Source organism: Mus caroli, chromosome 17 (assembly GCF_900094665.2).
Source record: "Mus caroli chromosome 17, CAROLI_EIJ_v1.1, whole genome shotgun sequence".
Taxonomy (NCBI): domain Eukaryota; kingdom Metazoa; phylum Chordata; class Mammalia; order Rodentia; family Muridae; genus Mus; species Mus caroli.
In genome coordinates, this window is record NC_034586.1 from 74,168,496 (window position 1) to 74,192,027 (window position 23,532).

The following is a 23,532-nucleotide window of genomic DNA, read 5'->3' on the forward strand; positions in this document are numbered from 1 at the left end:
AACATTATGGGGAGTTAGAGAGAGGTAATGGTGGATGAATATGATTAATTATATATTATATATAATTATACATTTGAATATGATTAATATACATTATATAAGTATATGAAACTTTCAAAGAATAAAAATAATACTAAAAGGAAATATATGTTCTCTATTGAACATATATTGCTATTTATAGTGTCAAGAACCTGGATATTCATCTAGCCTCAGAATACATATTTTGTCTGTGGACATACATTCATATAGTGGAGTATTGTATCCTATAAGCTCATATACAAGGAACACCTAGGTCTATGAGAACCAGCTTGGAAACAAGTTCAACTTATGCTGCTGGATGAAAAAAAAAGATAAAATTACATTTTTCACTCTTCTAAGAAAAAGTATATTAGCAAAGTACCCAATTTATAAATTTAGAACATAATGTACATATGGGTGCAATGTCTGAAACATCAAGACATGGATATTAATGACCTCTCTGTGGCCCATGGTCAGTGTCTGGAGAAGCAGCAGGGATAACAGAGCACTTTTATTTTCTATTTTATAAACAGCTGAGGTTTCTCTCTGGCTTAGAAGCATGCATGGCTTTCATGTGGAAACACTCTCCATTTCCCAGTTTAAATGTTAAATCTGCTGTCTCTACTCCTGTGGTCGTGTGATGCCAATTCTAAATAACATGCACAAGTGGTTGCATTTCCATATTTGTTAGTATTGAAAAATTGTAGGATAAGTTTCACACTTCCTTAGTTTTCCTCCTATCTGTTTTATTCCATAACTGTTGATGAGTTTATTAGTGATGTTGGGGAAGTTGAACCAGATCTTCATACACAGAATCCCTGAGCTACAGCCTTGGCTCCCTTTTTAAAAAAATATTGAGGCATGGTCTCTCTAAGTTACACAGGCTGACTTTGAGCTCACTCTACAACCCAGGCAGGAACCTCAGCTGCCCAGTAGCAAATATACAGTCTGGCACAGCTCATAGGTTTGTTGCCTGGCACAGCTCCTAGGTTTGTTTATGCCAGGGTGATATGTGGTTAAAAGTTATATTGGTGTGTTCCTATTGCATGAAGAGTGCATTGTTTAACCCCAAGCCGACCAGATGTTAATGTCTGGAATTGTTCATTTCTCCAAGAACACTTATAAACCCTTTTGTATATCCTGAAATGGTGGATTCCTCATTGCTTTTATAAGGACTTGTGAGGGAAGGAAGGATCCAAGGTAGAAGGGCTTACTTGGATACTACATGCACACCTAAAGAACTCAGCTTTCTCAACCCACTTGTAATTCTTCAAAGATTTCCCAAGCAATTGGAATTTAACTCATATTTGAGTTCCCAGGGATGTTTTTAGATTCATTTTTATATGTTCGTGTGGGTCCCTGCAAGTCCTTATGTACAACACATGCATGCCTGATGCCCACAGAGGCCAGAGGAGATCTAGAATAAGCAGTAGTGAGCCGCCTTATGTGGGTGCTGGAAACTGAACCTGGGTCCTCTGCAAGAACAGAGTGTGTTCTTAAACTCTGGGTCAGCAGCTCTCTAGAACCTAAGTTTTAAAAAGAACTAGATTATCCAAACTTTAGAATAACAATTTGGGGGGTGGGGTTCGAGACAGGGTTTCTCTGTATAGCCCTGGCTGTCCTGGAACTCACTTTGTAGACCAGGCTGGCCTTGAACTCAGAAATCCGCCTGCCTCTGCCTCACAAGTGCTGGGATTAAAGGCGTTCACCACTGTGCTTTGTTAGTCCTAACCGTCCTACAGATGTTGAGTTTAAGGAAGACAGGGTCGGAGCTACAAGGCATTGAGAATTTAGCCCCCTCAAGGGACACCCAAGAAAGCAAGCTTCACACATCAAGATGATGAGTGAGACGGGGCCTGACAAAAGAGTGGGTGACAAGCAAAACCAACTTGGAAGAAAGAGAGAGCAGGCCAACTGCCCACTCTGAGGTAAGGGCAGACCGGTGATGTACAAGATCTGGTTGCTTTATATGACGTGCATCTAACATTAAAAAGCAAAAGCCCATTCTGTGTAACCCACTGCAGTTTCCATGGTGAGATTTTGTTTGTTTGTTTGTTTTCTTTGGAGAGCATTAAAAGGGCAGAGGGGCAAATGTGGAGGGACAGGGAGATGAATGGGATTGGAGAGATGATGTGAAACTCACAAAGAATCAGCCATAAATAAATAAATAAGAGCTTTAAAAAAAAGTTATTTATTGGCAGCTTGGTGGTGGTGCATGCCTTTAATCCAGCACTTGGGAAGCCGAGGTAGGCAGATCTCTGAGTTTGAGGCAAGTGTGGTCTACAGAGTGAGTTCCAGGATGGCCAGGGCTACACGGAGAAACCCTGTTTGTAAAACAAACCAAAACAAGACAAACAGTTATTTATTTTCATATGTTTCTTCTTTTTATTTTGTTTTGAGTGCGAGTTCAAGAGGCTGACCTCAAGTTCCAGATGTAGTCAAAGCTGACCTTGAACTCCAGCCTCTCCTGACTGTGGCTTCTGGAGTGCTGGGGTTTCAGGTGTGAAACACAAACTTCCAGCGCTGTCTTTTAAACAAATTTTGAATTCCAGTTAATTATGCATATTTTGAAGTATTAAAGTTAAATGTGTTAAAGACAGCAATGTCTTATGGATTATATAAATATATTCAGTGAGCTAACCCAGACCCCAAAAGACAAACAGCTCATGTTCTCTCTTGTTTCTGGATGCCAGCTCAGGATGCAGATGTATGCAAGCTTGGATAACCACAGGAAAGTGAGGCTGATCAATGGATGGGTAGAGACATGAATAGAAGGATACATACATGTCGACAGATTTGGTTACATGTTAAGGACGGCATTGCACTGTTGAGTGCATAGATGTTCCCTGAGGAGAAGTTTCTCAACTTAGTTAAAGCTTTAGAAATTTCCATTTCCATTTTAAAATGTTAAAGGAAGAAATGAGGGGAGAGGAAGGAATATATAAAATAAGAACATAAAGTGCACCATGAGTCGCAAGAGGGAGTCTGCGGTGATTACTGATGCTGACAAACTGAATTATTACGGGAACACTGTGAAAGGTAAGTATTGAGAAACACTGGAAAGTGGAGATGAGAGAAGAAAGAAAATGGGAGCTAATTTTATTTTGTGCTGAAGACCAAAAGCCTAGACATTTTCTAACAGAGAGGGGATTGCTAGTATTTGTATGCATAAAATGAAAATGAGGTCAACCAGCTTATCACATTAAATATAGATGAGATTAACCACTCTGGGATAAAGGCACAATTCAATTCTATGCTTTATAAAAGATATCTTGCACACACACACACACACACACACACACACGCACACACACACGAGTTAGTTTTGAAGCAGACAGTACTGTATTGACCAAAAGTAAACAAAAACAAATCAGAGAATCAAATCTGTGATCTCAAACAAGACAAGATCCAACCTCAAAAGCATCAGCCTGCCTGAGAGGATTCCATAGCACTGAGCTGACTGGTTTGGTAGCCACTACACAAGTGGATCGAGAGCGTTTGGAACATGTCCTGTGTGACCCAGGAATGGAAATTTTAAACTTCATGATATCAGATCAGGTTGCTATTATTCTTTGGGGAGCATTTCTGTCATCCAAGAAACCTTTACAGGTCACCTTCGCTTTCTAACCCTAAAGGCTGTAATGCACCATGGAGTTGTGTCCATCACAGATCTCTCTATGCATCATCATCCAGGGAGTGCTTGCTCGTTTTGATCAACCCAACACAAACCTAGACATATCTAGGAAGAGGGAATCTCCAAATTGCCTCTATCAGATAAGTTGTCTGTGATATGGGTGGTCTCAGCCTACTGTGGGTGGTATCACCCATAGATAGGGAGGCCTGGGTTGTGTAAGAAAGCAGGTTGAGTAAGCCGTAGCGAACAAGTCGGTCACCAGCAGTCCTTTATTGTCTCTGATTCAGTGTCTGATTTCCTTCAATGATGGACTGTGATAAACCAAATAAGCCATTTCCTTCCCGTGTTGCTTTTGGTCCTGGTGTTTACCCGAGCAACAGAAAACAAACTATAACTTACGATCATAAAACTGAAATAATGGAAAAATGCAAACACCCTACAATCAAAGATTTTAAAATCAAATTTCTCCACATAAGTCAAGGAAGAAAGTACCACCCACCACTTTCAAGTCTTCAGACTAGGAACGAACTACAGGAAGATTCTGTGTGTTGATTACATTGTAAAGTCCCTAAAATATCTTTATAAATATTCTCCTCTCCACGCACAAGGTTGGGATTTGCAGGCCTTGAGTATACTTGGTGATATATACAATACATTTTCAGCTTTTTTTTTTTAACATCTAAGGGTGGCAAGGCCACGTGTCACTGCCCTAAAAGCACATTCACATCCCAAGCTCACCAAACTGCAGCACTGTGCTGAGAATACAATTAGTGGGGATTTTTGAAGTGTTCTGAATTTTTAGGAAGAAACTCATTGCATAAGTATTTCTGGTTTTGCGGAGAACATGGGTCCCCAAGGAAAACAACAGTTTTTCTCCCTTCACCTATTCACCCTAATTAAATCTGTCAACCCCCAACTTCACTGGAGGAACAATGTGCCTGACTCAGATGACAGCTATTTGCAAAACATTTCTTGAGACTTCCTGTCTTAAGACCTGTTGCCTGCAGAATAATCTAAATATTTGGCACTGTAGTGGAGGCCAGGCAACAGCGGGGACAGTTATGTCCTCTGCATTAGTAACCCATCCATGAGTCATATCTACCGGTGTAGGAACAAGTCTAAGAGAGATGATTTACAAAGAAATAAATACGGAACAAAATAGACCTCACCAACGCCACAAAATCCATGTCCTCTACCCTCTCGGCCACTAAAATCCTCATAAATATTGTCCCAATCTTCCAAGACCACAAAGGAAAGGACTTAAGTTTGTACTGGGGCAATAATGGCCCTTGTATCCCAGCTGTCCCTGGGGCTGTATATGGCCTAGGTCTGAAGGCTGATTGCCTCCTAATGGTATTTTCTGGAAGTCATAAGTTCTTTTATTTTTCAGTGTTTGACAAGAGGTGGTTTTGATGAATTCATGGATTGTAGTTGCTTGGGGAGCGACAAGCAGAGTCTGACTGGCCACCAGAAGGCATTTGTGATGTACTCTCTTATTTCTCACTGCGGCTCAGGTGTCAGAAGATGTGCTACATCCCATCTCTCAATCTTTTTGTTGTTGTTTGGACACAGGGTCTGGCCTCAGTCTCTTAAATCTTCAGTCTCCGTCTCTTGGGGCCTGATGTTATAGGTATGTTGTGCATCCCCACACCCTTTTGTTGACCATTAGACAAGAATGGGGGGAAAGTAAGGCAGAAGCAGAGACATTACAGATATTCTCCACACAATGGATGCCCTTGCCTTCACTGAGGACCTTTGGGCTGTTTCTCTATCTTCTTTTTAAAATGATTAATTAAATTAATTAGTTAGTTAATTAATTTACATTTCAAATGTTGCCCCTCCAAGCCCCATAGCAAAGTTCTCCCTACTCCCACTCCCCTCCCCTTTGCCTCTAAGAGGGTGCCCCCCATATTCTCTCACTCCCCCTGGGCATCAAATCTCTACAGGATTAAGCTCATCCTGAGGCCAGATGAGGCAGTCTTCTTCTACATAGGTCCCTTGGGGCCTCGGACCAGCCCATGTATGCTCTTTGGTTGGTGGTTCAGACTTTGGGAGCTTCCAGGGGTTCAGGTTAGCTGACACTGTTGTTCTTCCAATGGGGTTGGCATCCCCTTCAGCTTCTTCAATCCTTCCCCTAACTCTTCCATAGGGATCCCCAGATCCCCTGACCTCAGACCAATGCTTGGCTGTGAGTATCTGCATCTGTCTCAGTCAGCTGCCGGTAGACCTTCTCAGAGGGCAGCCAGGCTAGGTTTTGGTCTACAAGCACAATGGTCTTTTGAAGCAGTATACCCACCCCAGTCTCTTATGAGTGGTCAGTGTGGTTTTCTTCCAGCAGGAGAATGGCCAGCTCCAAGTTCTTTTTTTTTTTCTCAAAATTTTATTAGATATTTTCTTCATTTACATTTCAAATGCTATGCCGAAAGTCCCCTATACCCTCCCCCACCGTGCTCCCCTACCCACCCACTCCCACTTCTTGGCCCTGACATTCCTCTGTACTGGGGCATAGAAAGTTTGCAAGTCCAAGTGGCCTCTCTTCCCAATGATGGCCGACTAGGCCATCTTCTGCTACATATGCAGCTAGAGACACGAGATCTGGGGGTACTGGTTAGTTCATATTGTTGTTCCACCTATAGGGTTGCAGACCCCTTCAGCTCCTTGGTACTTTCTCTAGATCCTCCATTGGGGGCCCTATGTTCCAAACTATAAATGACTGTGAGCATCCACTTCTGTATTTGCCAGGCACTGGCATAGCCTCACACGAGACAGCTATATCAGGGTCCTTTCAGCAAAATCTTGCTGGCATGTGCAATAGTGTCTGGGTTTGGTGGCTGATTATGGGATGGATCCCTGGGTGGGGTAGAGTCTGGATGGTCTATCCTTTTGTCTTAGCTCCAAACTTTGTCTCTATAACTCCTTCCATGGGTATTTTGTTCCCTATTCTAAAGAGGAATGAAGTATCTGCTTGTGGACGTTGTACATCGTGGTGCGCACTAGGCTCCGCACCACGATGTACAACGTCCACAAGCAGCCTCTGTTGAGTGACACCTGGGTTCTTTCCAGCTTCTGGCTATTATAAATAAGGCTGCTATGAACATAGTGGAGCATGTGTCCTTATTACCAGTTGGAACATCTTCTGGATATATGCCCAGGAGAGGTATTGCTGGATCTTCTGGTAGTACTATGTCCAATTTTCTAAGGAACCGCCAGACTGATTTCCAGAGTGGTTGTACCAGCTTGCAATCCCACCAACAATAAAGGAGTGTTCCTCTTTCTCCACATCCTCGCCAGCATCTGCTGTCACCTGAATTTTTGATCTTAGCCACTCTGTCTGGTATGAGTTGGAACCTCAGGGTTGTTTTGATTTGCATTTCCCTGATGATTAAGAATGTTGAACATTTTTTCAAGTGCTCCTCAGCCCTTCGGTATTCCTCACTTGAGAATTCTTCTTTAGCTCTGTACCCCTTTTTTTATGAGTTTATTTGAATTTCTGGAGTCCAGCTTCTTGAGTTATTTGTATATATTGGATATTAGTCCCCTATCAGATTTAGGATTGGTAAAAATCCTTTCCCAATCTGTTGGTGGCCTTTTTGTCTTAGTGACAGTGTCTTTTGCCTTACAGAAGCTTTGCAGTTTTATGAGGGTCTATTCTTGATCTTACAGCACAAGCCATTGCTGTTCTGTTCAGGAATTTTTCCCCTGTGTCCATAGCTTCAAGGCTTTTCCTTACTTTCTCCTCTATTAATTTCAGTGTCTCTGGTTTTATGTGGAGGTCTTTGACAGCTCCAAGTTCTTAGGCAGCCCATTTAAGGTGGAGTTAGTGGATGACAATGCTACTCATTTGAAAACACAATGCCACCCTGCAGGGCAGCCCTGGCGAATGGTGTTTGCTGACCTTCCTTGCCACCACCAAGGATGCCCTGCAACTTCATAATTGTTTGTGTGTACATGTCAGAGCAGAGGTTCGAATCCACCATGCTCTTCTAACCCCTCTGAAAATGGTTTGAAATATTGTTAAGAGATGTCTCTTGGGAAGCTCTGAAAAAAGGAGCTAATGGCTAATTAGCTGTAAACTCCATTCCCAGTGGGAATCCCTTAGGATTCTGTAGACTGGGAGATGGGACATCTGTACAATTGAAGGCTTTGTGGCACATTTTCTGTCCATTCACACAGGGTATGGACTGGAGGATTCCTCGCCATGGGGACTGAAGCTCTTTTGCTTAAGAAAACAACATAAAAGCCCAATGCCTAAGAAAACAACACAAAAGGCCAATGTCCTTGCTTTTGTTACCACAGTGAAGATGTATATATGTACACACACACACATAGACACACACACACACACACACACACACACGTATTTAGATCGAGTCCTTCTTCTGGAGAGGCTGTCTGACTTCACTAGAGAGCCATGAAGCGAGTCCTCACAAATGTAAAAGAGTTCAAAAGATTCCCTTTTCCCTTTCCAAAATATGATCCATTCAGTTTTCTATGAGGCACCTCCTTGTGCCCTCTTTGCTCTAAGTCTTAAGTGGAGCAATACATGTGATCAAAAGCGAGTCGATTCCTAGGGTCTAAGCTGTGATCCAATGGCAGGTTGCTTTCCCCTGAGGTTGCAGAGCTTGGAACTGACCAACATAGAGATTAGGTCTCAGAATCAGAACCCAGATAGGTGGCTTGATTCTCTCTGTCAATCTGCATATATGAATGGAGACATTTTGGAGTGTTTGGGTTTTTTGTTTGTTTGTTTGGTTGGTTGGTTGGTTGGTTTAGTGTTCATTTAGAGTCAATACTCGGTGGGTATTAGGCAGAGATTGCTCTTATGATCAACTTGATCCAGCCTAGAAGAAAACTCATCTGAAAATTGCCCAGATCGTTTTACATTGGGCCATGTCTGTGAGAGACAGGCTGATTGGCAATTGATGTCGGAGGGTCCGGCTCACTGTGCATGGCAGTATATCCAGGTAGGTGGTATGGACCATATAAGAAAACGAGCTAAGTGTGAGCCGGTAAACAGCATCCCCCTGTGCTGTTTGTATCGGTTTTTGCTTGAGTTCCTGCTCTGGTTTCCCTCAGTGATGAAGCATGACCTGGAAGTATAAGCCCAATAAACCTCTTTCCTTTCCTAAGTTGATTTTGGTTAGTGTTTTGGCACAAAGCAGAAAGCACACCAAAGCAGACACTATTAAATGTTCATCTATGCATTAAAAGAGGGAAAGAAACAAACATTCCCCCTCGTCGGTTCTACCTTTGGTGGGGAGAAAATGACCAAGGAATGTACCAACAGGTAAGAGAAAGGAAGCTGAAAGGCGTCCCGGAAGTAGGCAGGCACCTGCCGCAGGTCAACACTCCAGCTTGCATGGGCACGATGGTTGCGTAAGCCACTCTGTGTAGAGTCGGTGTTTGTCCAGATCTTTCCATCTGTGAACCAGGGGCAACGATATCTGTGTTCACATGCTTTGAATTCCAGCTGTGAAAAATGATCCCTGATGTGAATACAAAGTCGTCCTCCCTCCAGCATGAAAGATCTCTGGGCATTTTCTGAAGGTGTCGCATTTCAAAAGCTCCATGCTCAAGCAGGATGGCCGCCCACCCGTGGGCTCCAGTCAGGACACCTACCAGTTCTGACCCAGCTCTGTCACCGGATGTGTATCCAAAGGCAGGGTGCTTAAGCTCTTGAAACTCAGCCTGTCCACCTGGAGAATGATCTCAGCTCATTTTTAAAAATACAACTTGTTTTTAATGCTTTGAGAAGTTCATACGTGCATACAATGTATTTTGATTATATTCAGTTAGATCTATTCCCCTACCTTCGCCCCTTCCCAACTTTGTGTCCTTTTTGGTTGTGTGTGGTTCTTTGTTGTTGTTGTTGTTGTTTGTTTTGTGACCTGCCCTATCCTATACTCATGAGAATGAGGCCATTCACTGCAGTTTGGTTGACCTACCAGGAGTCACACCCTTAAGAAAAAGTGACTGTCCTTCCCTGAGAAGCCACCAACTGCCAGCGGCTCCTCAGCTAGGGGTCAGAGCTCACGGGTCCCTCTCCAACCAAACTGGAGTATTGACTAGATCAATCTTGCACAGGAAAGTTCTTTCTTTCTTTCTTTCTTTCTTTCTTTCTTTCTTTCTTTCTTTCGTTCTTTCTTTCTTTCTTTCTTTCTTTCTTTCTTTCTTTCTTTCTTTCTTTCTTTCTTTCTTTCTTCCTGTCCATGTTATTTAAAGAATTGTATTTCCTAAACTAGCCTTGCCAACAAAGACACTTATAAAGTTCATGGTTAGCAAAACACCCTGAGCAAAAGCAGCTTAGGAAAGGAACGGGTTTATGTGGCTTACACGGGCTTACACCGGCAGGTCATATGAGAGCGTTCACTGGATTCTGCTTATTTGCTACAACAATCTTCTTACTACACTGATGTAAGTAATTATGTCCTTTCGCTACTCCCCTTTCCTGTGCATTGAGTCCTCCAACCGTCTCTTCCAATAGTTTTATAGCAATCTGAGCCTGTTTTTCCTTTCTTACCCCATAAGAACTTGTCCGTAAGAATCCAACATAATAATTATAAGTGGCAGTTACCATCTATCATCTATTTTGTGTCATCATTATGGAAACCCTAAGCAGCCCAATGGCATCATTTTTTTTATCTGAAATGAAAGGTAACTGATACACTGAGGGCTGGAAAGTTTCCTAGAGTTCCACGGCTTCTCAGAACGGAGAGGCTGGTCTTCTCCTAGCTCCAAACTCATAAATGTTCTTCCAACTAGCTCAACTGATATGAAGACGGAAACAGTGGGGTGGAAGGAGGGGGGGGGAGGGAAAAAATTACCAGAAAGGAATAAAAAATTAAATTCAGAGAATATAATTTTCTCTCTCTTTCTTTGAAACAAAAAATAAGTGTATTCAGACCCATGGAAAGTGTATAACATTGTAATTCATATTATCTGCTTTAGCAGAGACCACAGGGCTGATAGAAACAATTATTGTTTTCATCGTTACAATGTTTTTCTCTGGGTCTATTTAGGAAGCGGTGGAAAGGAGACAGCTCACCAATCTGTATCCTGAAGTTAGACACTGGATCCTGTGCCAAGGGCAGGGCAGGCAGCCTGTGTCTCAAGGTCAGAGCCTGCCTAAGACTAACCCAAAGGCTCAGCTCCCAGTAGAGGTAAAAGCTAATTCATAAATTCCGTGGCAATAAATCCTGTCTCAGCTTCTAAATAACCCATTCTATTTTCAAGTGAGGTCAAGTTAGGAAGCCGAATCCAGGGACAAGAAAGATCCAATAATCTTCTTGGCTGGAAAGCCTGCCATTCATCAACAGGTCACATGCCTGTCGTGCTCTCCAGCTTACCTCAAGTCATGACCATTTTGGGGAAGGTATGATGTGTGCCTAAAGCCTCAGCGTTGCTCCTAAGGCTCCGGTGCCCCTGCCAGGAACTGTGGGCAGCTGATCCTCTATGGAGGTAGCTTCTGCAGGGGCTGCCTAAAGCTGCAGCTCAGCAGCTGCCAAGAGGCTTTATGCTCGATCAAATCTATTGACAAGCTGAAAACTGTCACAAACTGAATGTTTCTTCAAGGTTATTTAAGAGTTGCTATACAACTCAGGACTTTGTTTCATGCAGCATTTGAGGGACAGGGGTAGCTTTATTCAGTTAGAGAGAGCTAGGAAGTAGCTGGTACTGAATGTGCTATGATGTTCTTCCACACTTGAACAATAACTATGCAAGTTTATTCAACTTCAAGGCTCTTACCCAGACCCTAAGCCCCTTCTATGGAGAGCCACACTTGTCCCGCCCCACCACAATTCCCCCTGCCTCCAGCGTTTGAAACACAAGAATCTGGCAGACAGCGTCTGCGTCTCATTTAAGACCAGTTTGCCAAAAAGTAAGAGAAGACTATTTATCAGCTAAAATTATGGGGTGTTGTTCTTCCTCTCTGGTTTTCAAAATTAACATCTACTAATGGACATGCTAATGTTGAAAGGGAGAGCCTCACTGGGGACCCCTAGACAAAGAACCATAGCAAATGCCAAGGGAGAACTCAGCTTCCCCAGGAGTAAGGTCCCTAGTAGGTTATCCTGCACCAAGTGGTCCCCCGTAGCATCATATACATAGAAGCAGTACTAGTGGATTCAGTAGGGTTTGTGTGTGTGTGTGTGTGTGTGTGTGTGTGTGTAATAATCAAAGAAAAAGAGGCCATGAATTTGAGAGTGGAAAGAACATTCAAGGGGTGAGAGGGAAGGAACGAAAGGAAGGAAATGATGTCATATACTTTCATTTTAAAAGGGTTCCCAACTCTAAAATATATCCTTTTCTGTGTTTATTTCTTTCTTAACCACTTCAAATATGTTGCATAGTGTTGGTTTTTGTTTTGTAGAAGTTATCTTGACAGCTTTCTCTCCTTGCAAATATAAAACTCTTCACCATGACCCAAAGGTTTTGGTTTGTTTTTTTCTCTCTCCCCCTGGGCATCGCTGTTCTGCTTCCTAGGAGTCCGAGTATTCACACAGTGCCCAGGGAGGCCAGAGAGGGAGTCAGATCCTATGAAACTGAAGTTACAGATGGTTGTGAGCTGTCATGTGGGTGCTGTGGATCGAACCTGGGTCTTCTGGAAGAGCAGCCAGCGCTGTTAGTGTGGTCTCTCTAACCCAAAAGGTTCTATTACTAACTTGGGAAAATTGGACCATACAAGGCAGGTCTTCCTGGGATTCCATTAGCATAGAGCTGTCACAGTTCATCTTATAGCATGTGGTGGGGCTGCTTCTTTCGGCGGCTGAATGATACTTCATAGTATCTACATGGCACACTTTGTGTACTCTTGGTGAGCATTCAGGGTGTGTCGACCTAATGGCTATTTTAGCTCTGAGTGTACAAATCTCTCAGAAATCCTGATTCAGTTATTTTGAGTAAATATCCCGAAGTGGAGTTGCTGGCTCACACGGTATTTCTCCCTTTAAGGCTTCAGGAAAGTCATCCTGTGTGCTCTCGCTTCTGCACACTTCATACTTCCACCAGCCTCAAGCTTCCACTCCCTCTCGGCTTTGCCAGCATCACTTCCTGCTTGTGCTTGCTTGCTTTTCTCGGCTGAGACTAGCCTAGGAGATGTGAGGAGGTGATCTCTCCTTGGGATTCTTCGCTGCTTTTAGAAAAGAGTGAAATAACCAAACAATTTTGAGTAATTCAATTAAGCATTCAATCACATTAGTCACACGTGTTTTGTCTTTCTGACCCCAATTATTCCTTGCCCAATAATAGAAAGCTTAACACACACACACACACAGATACACAGAAACACACACAGTCAGCACACACAGATCTTCTGCCACAGCAATTCAACATAACAAGTACTTTTGTGAACCAAGTGCATGCATGAGAAAGTTCATGGCAACTTTACCCACAGCCCAAAGCTAGAGACTCTGAGGTCCATCGGTAGATAAATAAGCTGTAGCATGGTCACACAACACAATGCTAAGTAGCCGAGAAATGTGAACCTTTGCTGCTGTCACCACATGCATGAATTTACACACACACACACACAATATCAAGTATGGTGGCGAGACAGAGTAATATGTGTGATGTGAGTCCATTTGTATGGAGTTTAAAAATTGGAAAACCATGGAGAGAGGGGTCAGTATGATTCCCAGTATTGGTTAGTAGGGAGTAGAACTATCTGGGATTCTATAAATATGTTATTTCTCTATCTGTAGTTGCATGAGTCTGTGGGTGTGTGCGTGAAAATTAATTACACTATAGAGTAATTTAAGTCTGCCTGCTTTCCTTTATAGGTTGTAACTGTGAGAAGATACAAGATTAGTCTTGACAAGGGGACCCATTTGTTCTGATTTTTAAAATCCTTTTATATTTAAAAGAAGCTAATGTTTTTTTAAAAATCACCTAACAAGTGAATTTAATAAATGTTGGGGAGGGGGAAAAATCCAAGCTTAGTGTTGACATGAAGCTCAAAAGGTGGCCAAGAGATAGGTTGCAGAGAAGGTGGAAAAAGCTTTTTTATTGTGCCACTAAACCCCTCCCCTAGGGAAGAAGTTGGCAATTGTGGGCGTAGAGGTTTGGCGGCTCCTGACTTACTCTGAATGTATTCATTTTAAGAGCTGAGATCCACCGCTCGGCTCTCATTCCCCCGCAACTGACTGGGGCTCCGTCTCAAGCTTAGATTTGGGAGGTGCAGCTGTGGCTTCGCTGTGTTGGGTATTCAGTCGAGTGTGTTTGTGTTCATTCCTGTTGCAAGCAGGCAATCCGGTGACGTCAGCGGAGCATTGGAAAGCTCGCCGCCGCTGAAAGATTAGTATGCTACATAACTCAGCTCTAAATAGAGCCTATCAACTCTTCAATATTAAAGGAAGTGCTGCCTCATGAAGTCACCCTAATTTATAGCCAAGGCTCTTTATTAGTGATAATAACAAGGCTCTGTCAAGATTTCGAGATATAAAAGTAGGCTATACAATAAATCCTAGTTTAATTAGCCTGTGTTTTCCATTGTAAGAGGCTTTGCCTAACAGCACCTACCCTCAAATAGACAATTAGATGACACTGGATCCCTCCAGCATCAGAAAATGGATACAATTAAAGGCAGACTTACTGGTAGCCTGTGGAGCCAGGTGCAAACAGTCGCCTTCTCTCTGTCCCACCACTGACAACTGTCCCTTGAACAATTACGGCCTCCGGCTTGTTCCTGGTGCTGTCTCTGCCTTACTGCGCTCTCTTCCAGGCGATTAGAAATGGGTCCCTAAAATCAAAGTCAGAGACTAACTCTCCCTTGCTGCAAACCTTCCAGAAGCTTTGGCACATTCAAAATATAATCCAAAGCCCTTATAATGAACTAAGACCTCACATCTCCTGGGCTCACTAGTCTGCCTCTCCTCCAGCCAGCTGGGCCTGGGTTCCTAATCCCTGGATACCTGTGACATTAAATGTCTAATATGCTGCCTCCTCTGGTCTACTTGCCGTTCATTTTGGAGATTTTACCAACGTTCTAGTGCCTTCAAAGAGTATCTAATTTTTAGGTTTAATGTCATCATCAACAACAGCAACAACAAATCCTTTCTTTTATTGTAGTTCTCCATAACACAGCAGCTCCTGCCATGGTGTCTTAGGTGTAGGTTTGGCTGTTACCGCCTCTAGTCCGCGGGCTCCCCCTGCTGGACAGGACGGACAGTGATTCCTTAACATATGTCCCTGGCGTCTAGTACCCTCTTTGGTACATGGTGGGTATCCAGTCACCTATGGATTAATCACGGAAGGAATGATGTAATGAGAAACGAAAGGTAGTGAGACCCACAGGTACTTTGAATTTAGGAGCGGGAATCATTTCTAAGTTACAGACTTTCTTAGCTGTTACAATGTCATAGATATTCTTCAACAGAGGCAAGCTTAAGTGAACAGATGTTTATGGCACTTTTTAAAATGCCCTGACATGTCTGTGGAGCACCCTTCAGCTTCGATCCTATCAGGAATACTAATTTTGTACATTAGTATAATTTTTGTCTCCCATACTCAGTGTGAAACAGCGCGCACTCCTGCACCAGGGTCACAGAGCCGCTGGTGTCGCTCAGATGGAGCAAGAGGCTCCTTGGAGTTCCCTGATATCCACCATCTGGTACAACTTCTCCCTCCTTAGCGTTCAGAAAAAAACCGTACGGACCCACAATAATAGCTCACTGTCTACCACAGGGGACAGCAAACCATGACATATGTACCGAATCCATGACAGCTGCCTGTTTTCTACAGCACAAGCGCTAATAGTAACTTGTGCACTGTAAAGAACTAAAAAGTAAAAGACACTGTGAGCCAGAAAAAGTTGCTGATGGCGCTCTGCACAACCGGGTTGATGGGTCTGACTTTGACTTTGAGAGAGGGAATAGGATCTTGGAAAATGAACTGTAGGATACAGATAAATGCAGAGACACGGTCTCGCTTTCTGAATCAGTCCTATGACCAGGCATGGATTTTCTCAGGCAGGAGGAAGTAGGTTTTGCAATGCCCAGGGGGCATGATAATGGCACAGAAAGCCCAAACCTCCCCCAGGAACGTGAATCTTGAATTTCAAAAAGAAAGAAAAAATGAAAATAAAATAAAATTTCAATTAATATAAAGCACAACATAGGAAAGAGGAAAACCAACCTCCCGGGCACTAAATGGCTCCTGGTGGAAGAAACGACCAACTGCGGTCAAATCATTAGTCACAATGTTGCAATTGCAGACTTTCTGGAATTCTAAGGACTATACTCCCAATCTCCTCTGCAGCAAGGCCTTGCTGAGTTTATGGAAGTGGACAGGAAGCAAAAAAGCTGAAGTGTTTTGTGAACTCGGCTTTCTTGAACTAGGAAATACCCCTGGTAAAGAGTCTGTAAGTCGGCTTGATAAGAACTTTGCGATTTAGGAGAGTTGGAATGTTGCAGGTTCAGAGCCAAACTATTTGCAGCTGGTTTTACGCCCCTTTATAGCCATAAATTACCCACTTCTGGGTCTGACTTAACATCCCGTGGCTATCAGGTAAAACCTTCTGGAATGCAGGCCAGCGGCTCTTTCCCCAGCATCAAAGATGAAGGGCAAGTTTCTATACTTGTATTTGAAAAAAAAAAAAGTCTTGATTTATAACTGTTCTGCATCTACAAAAATGTCATGAAATTGTTTCCATATTGGAATATATCATTTGGGGTTACATGGATCCATGCTCCTAATCCACTGTCACTCATATTTGGCTCCAGGATAAAGGAGCTCTTATTTCTTTTGAACTGAGAAGTGGATTGTACCTTGACAGCATCCGTAGGATGGGCTTCCAGCTTGATCCTGAGTCTCCCTTTGTCTTGCCAACTGCTCAGTGGTTGGGAAATGGAAGATGCAGGTTGGCCAGTTATCCAGCTAATCTTGAACTGAGTGTAGGCTGGCACCGCTTTTGTAAGAGCAAACTGTGTCACAATTAGTTGAAGTCCTTGTCTTTGTGTGGCCTGTGCCACAGCAACGTCTACTGAGAGTAGGACACAATGATATTGCATAAAAGTTTGAGTCTCTGTGATCCACACAAGATATCCACGCTTTAACCCAAGATAAAAGCAAGAACTTAGTCATCACCCAGACCACAGTCAATCTGGTCCTCACAGGTCAGCTCAACGGTATAAAAATATCCAGGTTTGTTCCTGTGGGAAGTGTTACAGTTTCTCCAGTGAGACCCGGCTCGCTTCTATTAGGACAGCTGTTATCTGAAAGAAACGAAGGACAAGGGTTGGTGACATTTCGGAGAAACAGGAACCTTTGTCCACCCGGTGGGAATATGATTGACACAGCCATTACAGAGGGTCCTCAAAAGTTAAGATTAGAATCACTATAGGAACTGGCTCTCCATTCTACCTCCACAACACATATCCAGAGTAAAGACAATAGATGCCTCAAAGGATGCCCATGGCTCTGCATTCATCTCTGCCTCCCCCCAATAATCAGACACACACTTAAAAAACAACCAGTAGATGAATAGATTTTCAAATGTGATTTAGATGTATAAATACTATCCCACGATCCTCAGGACAGAGTCCCTCTCTTCGACCAAACCCAGGTGACCCCAGAGGGCATTATATGGAGAGAAATAAGGGAGACACAGTACAATAAATGCTCTTATGTCATTCAAATGTGAGGTCGGCAATGCCCCGTGAGCGAGCGGAGAGTAGATGGAGTTTATTGCTAGTGGAGGGACATACTAAAGAAAATGGGGAGATGCTGATCAAAAGGGAGGAACTTTGAGACCATGTTGAAAAGTTCTGCGAACTAACAGATATGTTGGCAACTGTAGTTTATAATATAGCTCTGTGTGCTTGAGATTTGCTAAGAGTGGATCTAAGGAGCCTTAACACATACACACACACACACACACACACACACACACACACACACATACACATACACACCCCATCCCCCCACACACCCTGACACACACACTCTTGCACTGGTCAGTGCACAGTGTTATTCATGGGGGGCAGTTATGACAGTAAGACAATGCTATACTTTAAATTCTTAAATTAAATCTTAGACTTTAAATCTTAGGTATATTTAGAACTATTGAGACTATCTTAGGCACTACGCCTGATTCGGCTTTCCCGCCATGTCTTCTGACAAGACTTTCAGAATCGAGCGATTCCTGGCCAAGAAACAGAAGCAAAATTGCCCTATTCCTCGGTGGATTCGGATGAAAATTGGTAACAAAATCAGGTTCAACTCTAAGGGGAGACCCTGGAGGAGAACGAAATTGGGTCTGTAAGGATTCACACAATGGCAAGACTGAGGGCTTGTACTGAATTGTCATCGATCACTCCTACCAGATGGATTTCATCATTTTAACCTGGAGACCTGCTCGTGTCTTAAATTAGGGTGTTTGTCCAGTAATAAAATATAGGACCTTTCAAAAATAAAAGGATATCTTAAAATTTAGACTTTTGTGTAAGAAAATAAGGACTTAGTACTTTCTTTGTTGTTCCAAAAAGGTACCCTTTCACAGAGCTCCCTAGAAAGCCCCCCTCCCTGCCTTTCCCTTCTCCTCCTCTCCTCTTCCCCTCCCCTCCTTTCCCTTCCCTTCCCCTCTCCTCCTCCCCTCCCCTCCCCTCCCCTCCCTCTCCTGCAAGGAACCCCTCAGGTGTCATCCATCAGAAACTATCCACTCTGTGTTTTGAGATGGTCTCTGCCCAGGAGCTCTCCACTTAGGCCATCAAGTCCCAGAGAGAAGATGGTCTCTCCTTTACGTGCAGTTCTTCTTTTTATTCCCGCATAAGTGCACAGCTCAGAGAAACAATCCCCAAACTAGGAAGCCTATGGGAAGATCCACAGAACGAGCAGTGGCAGGCTAGTGGCCAACCACCCCTCCATTTGTGTGTGTGCAAGATTCCAGATGTTTGGGAAAAGAAGGCTAGAAGGGGCTCAATAAGAAGAGATAACTCTTAAAAATGGGGAATGAATTGTAACAAGCCTCCAAAAGCAACATGCCCCTCTATGGTCTGTTTCTGTTCTCACAACTGTTCTTATTCCCATACGAGTCTCATCTGCATAGCTTCATAATATATTTCGGTTTATAATATAGCAAATTTCCTGATAACCCCAACTCCAAATTTCCTAACATTCCATATCATTCTTCTCTTTGATCTTTGGGGTCATAGTGACAAACACCACAAATTACCCTGGTTTGATTCTTCCCAAATGAGATTGCATAAACCTTACAAATAATTAACTTAGGGGCAATTAGGATCTTTATAATATTAAGTCTTCCTATCATTGCCAAAGAAAGCACATCTATGCATTTATTCCTACCTTTATTTTTAACCTTTGTAGGGGTACATTTGTGAGTGAGTGTGTGTATGCACATGTGAGTGTGAAAGAGAGAATGTGTATATATGTATGTGTGTGCATATGTGGATGGAAGGCAGAAGGCAGCATCAGATTTCTTCTATTGCTCTCCAGCTTTTTTTTAAAAAAGATAAATTCTCTCCCTGAACCTGAAGACCACCCATTTGACTAGGCCAGCAGACTAATGAGGTCTGGTAATCCTCCTGTCTCTCCCTTTATAGCACTAGTGTACTAGTACTATAGACACGCTGGTACTCAATTCTCCTTTCTTAAGATTCATTTATTTTATTTTATGTCTATGTCTGTTTCACCTGCATGCATGTCTAGGAACTCCATACATGTAGTGCTTGTGGAGGCCAGAAGAGGGCGCTGGATGGCCTGGAATTGAATTGACAGATGGTTGTGAGCTGCCCTGAGGGGAGCTGGGATTAGATCCCAGGTTCTCTGGAAGAACAGCCAATGCTTTTACCCGCTGAGCCATCCCTCCTGCCCTCTGCACTCGGCTGTTCATGTAGCACTGGGAATCCCAGCTCAAGGTCCTTAGGCTTGTTCTTAGTGACTGCGCCATCTCCCCAGTCCCTGTAGAGTTATTTCTATATTAATATTCTACGCATCAGTCCTGTGCATTTCTTCTGAGACTTGTTACCTGATGTATTTTGTTCTTGGTTGCTCTAACTGGAGTCTTTCTTTGGCTATATCTTCTGATAAAACTTTTGTCATATCTGATAGGAAAGGTAGAAAGTATATGGAGAATTTAATTGATAGCCTACTCTCCCCCAATTCATCAGTTCACTCCTTGGATACTAGCTTTGGAATTAAAAAACAACATTGTGCAGCACCCTTTGTCACGTGAATCCACAATAGCTTCTCTTGAAACATAGAGCCCCCCACTCCCCCATCTCTTGAGGTAGATGGGAGAAAATAATAAGAGTAGAAGAGAATATGGAAAAAAAAACAAGTCAATTAATCCTTAAAACATCGCTAGACTATGTTATATATAAAGTATACATATATGGTTGTAAAATGCTAAACGGGACTTTTTATAATGCCTTATGTTATATGACCCTCTAAGGACAAAGATCTACTCACTTGAGGAGCAATATAAGGTGTGCCCTTGATATAGTGCAAACACGTACACTAATCCCCTGTATTTTCCAAATTTTTGCCAATGAATCGATTCTAATTGGGAGATTAGGGGAAAATGCATTAAGAAGTAAACCTAATACAGCTTGAAATAAAGCAGAGAGAAGAGGGAAAGCATCCATGCCTAGGTATTTTCAAAGACTACTCAGCTTCAAGGTAAGGTGTGCATCTGAACCTGATACCCGACCGCCGCACAATCCCTGTAATTGCAAAAGGACAGAGGGACAGAAATGGGGGAGCGAAAGAGAAGCAGATGAAAGGGAGTAGCAAATGCATAAAGAGCCTAGTGTGGCTCTGAGCAGAGCTCTTTGATGCCCAGACAGGCCGGGGCTATCGGGTGCTTTGTCAGTCCTTGTTTTTCAATAAGCAGGGCCATTTTCGGGATGAAGAACACAGCCCTCGACAGCCGGGAGGAGGTAACATGCCAAAGCAGTTGATCTCTGGGCTCAGATGACTGGAGTGCAGAAGAGACCTGTCAGTGTCATATCAGAGCAGCTCCGGGGAAGGGTTTCAAGATCACAGCCGATAGGAGGAACGTCCCAGGCCGCAGAAAGATGTGTCGCCTGAGCTCCAAAGAGGTGAACGTTGAAAATAAAACAGACTGGTGAGCTTGGTGTTCATCCCAGGGAGAAAACGTAGTCTGGGTTATTAAAACGTGGCCCTAATCCTTCAAAGTCCCTGAAAGAAATAACCCTTGTTCTCTCTCTACCATTCTTTTCTATGCATCAGACTGTCACTACGTGGAAAATGCACACGATGGTCATGAAGGGACCGCTGTGCTCAGAGCAATGTGGTGTGGCTGGAAGACCAAGCTATTCTAGCCTCAGAACTCAATGCAGCAATCTACATTTCTTCCTTCCTTCCTTCCTTCCTTCCTTCCTTCCTTCCTTCCTTCCTTTCTTTTTTCCTTCTTTCTTTCCTTCCTTCCTTCCTTCCTTTCTTTCTTCCTTCCTTGCTTTCTTTTTCTGTCTTTCCTTCCTTCCCTCATTTCTTCCTTTCTTCTCTTTTCCTTCCTTCCCTCCATCCTTCCTTCATCCTTTCTTTCTAGCTTTCTTTTTCTTTCCTTCCTTCCTTTCTCCCTCCCTCCTTCTCTCCCTCCTTTTTTCCTTCCTTCCCCTCTTCCTTCCTTCCTTCCTTTCTTCCTTTCTTTCTTTTCTTTCTTTCTTTTTTCTGTCTTTCCTTCCTTCCCTCCTTCCCTCATTCCTTCCTTTCTTCTCTTTTCCTTCCTTCCCTCCATCCTTGCTTCATCCTTTCTTTCTTTCTAGCTTTCTTTTTCTTTCCTTCCTTCCTTTCTCCCTCCCTCCATCTCTCCCTCATTTCTTCCTTCCTTCCCCTCTTTCTTTCTTTCTTTCTTTCTTTCTTTCTTTCTTTCTTTCTTTCTCTCTCTTTCTTTGTATTGATTCTTTGTGAGTTTCATATCATGCACCCCAATCCCACCCATCTCCCCATCCCCTCATATCCACCCTTTTCCCTTGCAACCTCCCCCTCCCCGCAGAATAAAAGGCACATGCATAAAAACAAAGAGAAGCATTAAAAAAAAAAATACCTCATCGTGGAAGCTGTAGTGTGCCACAGTGTGTCCCAGTCTATCACTCTACCCACACATCTTCACTTGCAAATGTTTGTTGCAGTGAGTCATTGGTCTGCTGGTCTCTGGCTTCTGTGACACCATCACTATTGGATCCTCACTGGGACTCCTTCCAGGTATCCTTTGTTGCCCTGGGTCGTGGAGAACCTGCAGCTTTGGAACAGCAGGAATGACACTTTCATGTATCCCAACCGGTCACAGATGATTTTGGAGTGGGCCAACTTAGAGCCCTGGATGTGGACCTGAGTGGCAGCTGTTCTGGTCAGTATGCTGTCTCTCCCTTATCTTCACAACCAGGTTGAGATCTCCAGCCCTGCTCCATCTGGGCAGTCAATGCCAACATCAGCAGGAGGCAGGGTCCTCATGCCTGGCTCACCCACACCCAAGCCAACAGGGCTCCACTGGGCTGCCCGGTCAAGGTAGGGGGTCCCACTGCCCCAAATGCTGCAGCCTCTGAGGGACTGGGCCAGCTCTCCCACTCCAACACCCTTGGGGCTGGCTCACCCCCATGCCTTTGTGCCTTCGCCATCAGGGCCATCTCCACTGCGTTGCCCAGGTGAGATACAGAGGTAGCTCTCCTGAGTGCTACAGCCATTGAGCAGGCAAGGCTAGCTTTTCTTATCTCACAGCCCAAATGTCTTCATGGGCTATTGTTTGCTAGACCTTCTGCAGGTGTGCCAATGACTGTCTCATTTTCCAAGACATTGCCAATGTAATCAATGGCACTTGGGGATTGAAACAGCATAAGAGGGACATAACTCTTCCAGACCAGCAGAACACGACTTTTAAGAACTTATCATTGGAGAAGGTTTGATGAAGATAGCCATACATTGACCTTTTCCTGGGCAAAGGTATCAGAGGCCAAATTTCCCTTCTGGGATCGCCTAGATGCCTTTGAGTGGCAAGCAGCATGGATTGTCTTCTAAAGCCTCTTGTGTCTCTAAACATCACATTCCTCTAAGAGCTGTTAAAACTTAGAGAATCCAAAGAAGATTCTGGAAGGAACTGAGACTTAACTTTGAACCCAAAACGAGACCAAAATTTAAATAAGCATTAAATGTGTCTCGTCTCACCGAATGTCCTCGGGGCCCAGTGGGATAAATGGGAAAAGACTGGATCCTAGAAAAATATTCAAGTGTTCGACCAGAAAAACAACAGACATTCAAAATCCTCATGCCGAGAGAAAACCAAAATGCTCCTGAATACTAATAACTCCACCAATAACACAATACCTTCATCCATACGATCTCAAGGAAAGAGACTACATGAGAGACCACATCCTATCAGAATCCCATCCAAACCAGTCTTGAGCTCTACTGGCCAATGTTCATATGCTGGTGAGGACTGTGGCGTATGAAGTGAGGTGAGTTAAATTTGAACCCGTGTTAACCGTATGACCGAGGCAGAGGTTGTCCAGATTTTCAGACTCTAGAGAATGGGAAATACCGACGCATCCTCGGGTTGGGGGATGGGCTTCACTGAACACTGTCCATAGACAGCTTGGTAAACAGTAACTACCATTATATATCCAGTGGTGATAACGATCCCTAAAAATTTAAGTGTTCCTTCCATCAATTCTTAACAGCTGGATTTCTTGAAGGTGCTTAAGTTAGTTAAATGGTTTTCCTTTCACACAGAGAGACAAGCAGAGGCTTTTAGATGCATTCATGGTTGCTTATTCACTTCTAGTAATCTTTTCTCTGGCTTGGGAACCTTCCATGTTATAGCATCCTAGTCTCCTGAATGTTCTTTGCAGAATCTATGTCTTGCACAAACCAGTCAGAGTGGATTCTACTGTTTCTGCTTACCATGA

At 43.4% G+C, this 23,532-nt stretch overlaps 1 protein-coding gene and 1 pseudogene across 1 annotated transcript in view; both read left to right on the plus strand.

The window, feature by feature from the left end:
* Positions 1 to 17,756: 17,756 nt before the first annotated feature.
* Positions 17,757 to 17,912, plus strand: LOC110284406 (annotated as a pseudogene).
* A 2,602-nt stretch (positions 17,913 to 20,514) lies between these two features.
* The window catches only part of Vit (vitrin), a 184,072-nt gene continuing 181,054 nt past the window's right edge, over positions 20,515 to 23,532 (plus strand). Inside the window, exons 1-2 of the mRNA XM_021185807.1 lie at positions 20,515 to 20,547; positions 22,017 to 22,138. Coding sequence (XP_021041466.1) covers positions 20,515 to 20,547; positions 22,017 to 22,138 — 155 coding nt within the window. The remainder of the gene's footprint in view (positions 20,548 to 22,016; positions 22,139 to 23,532) is intronic.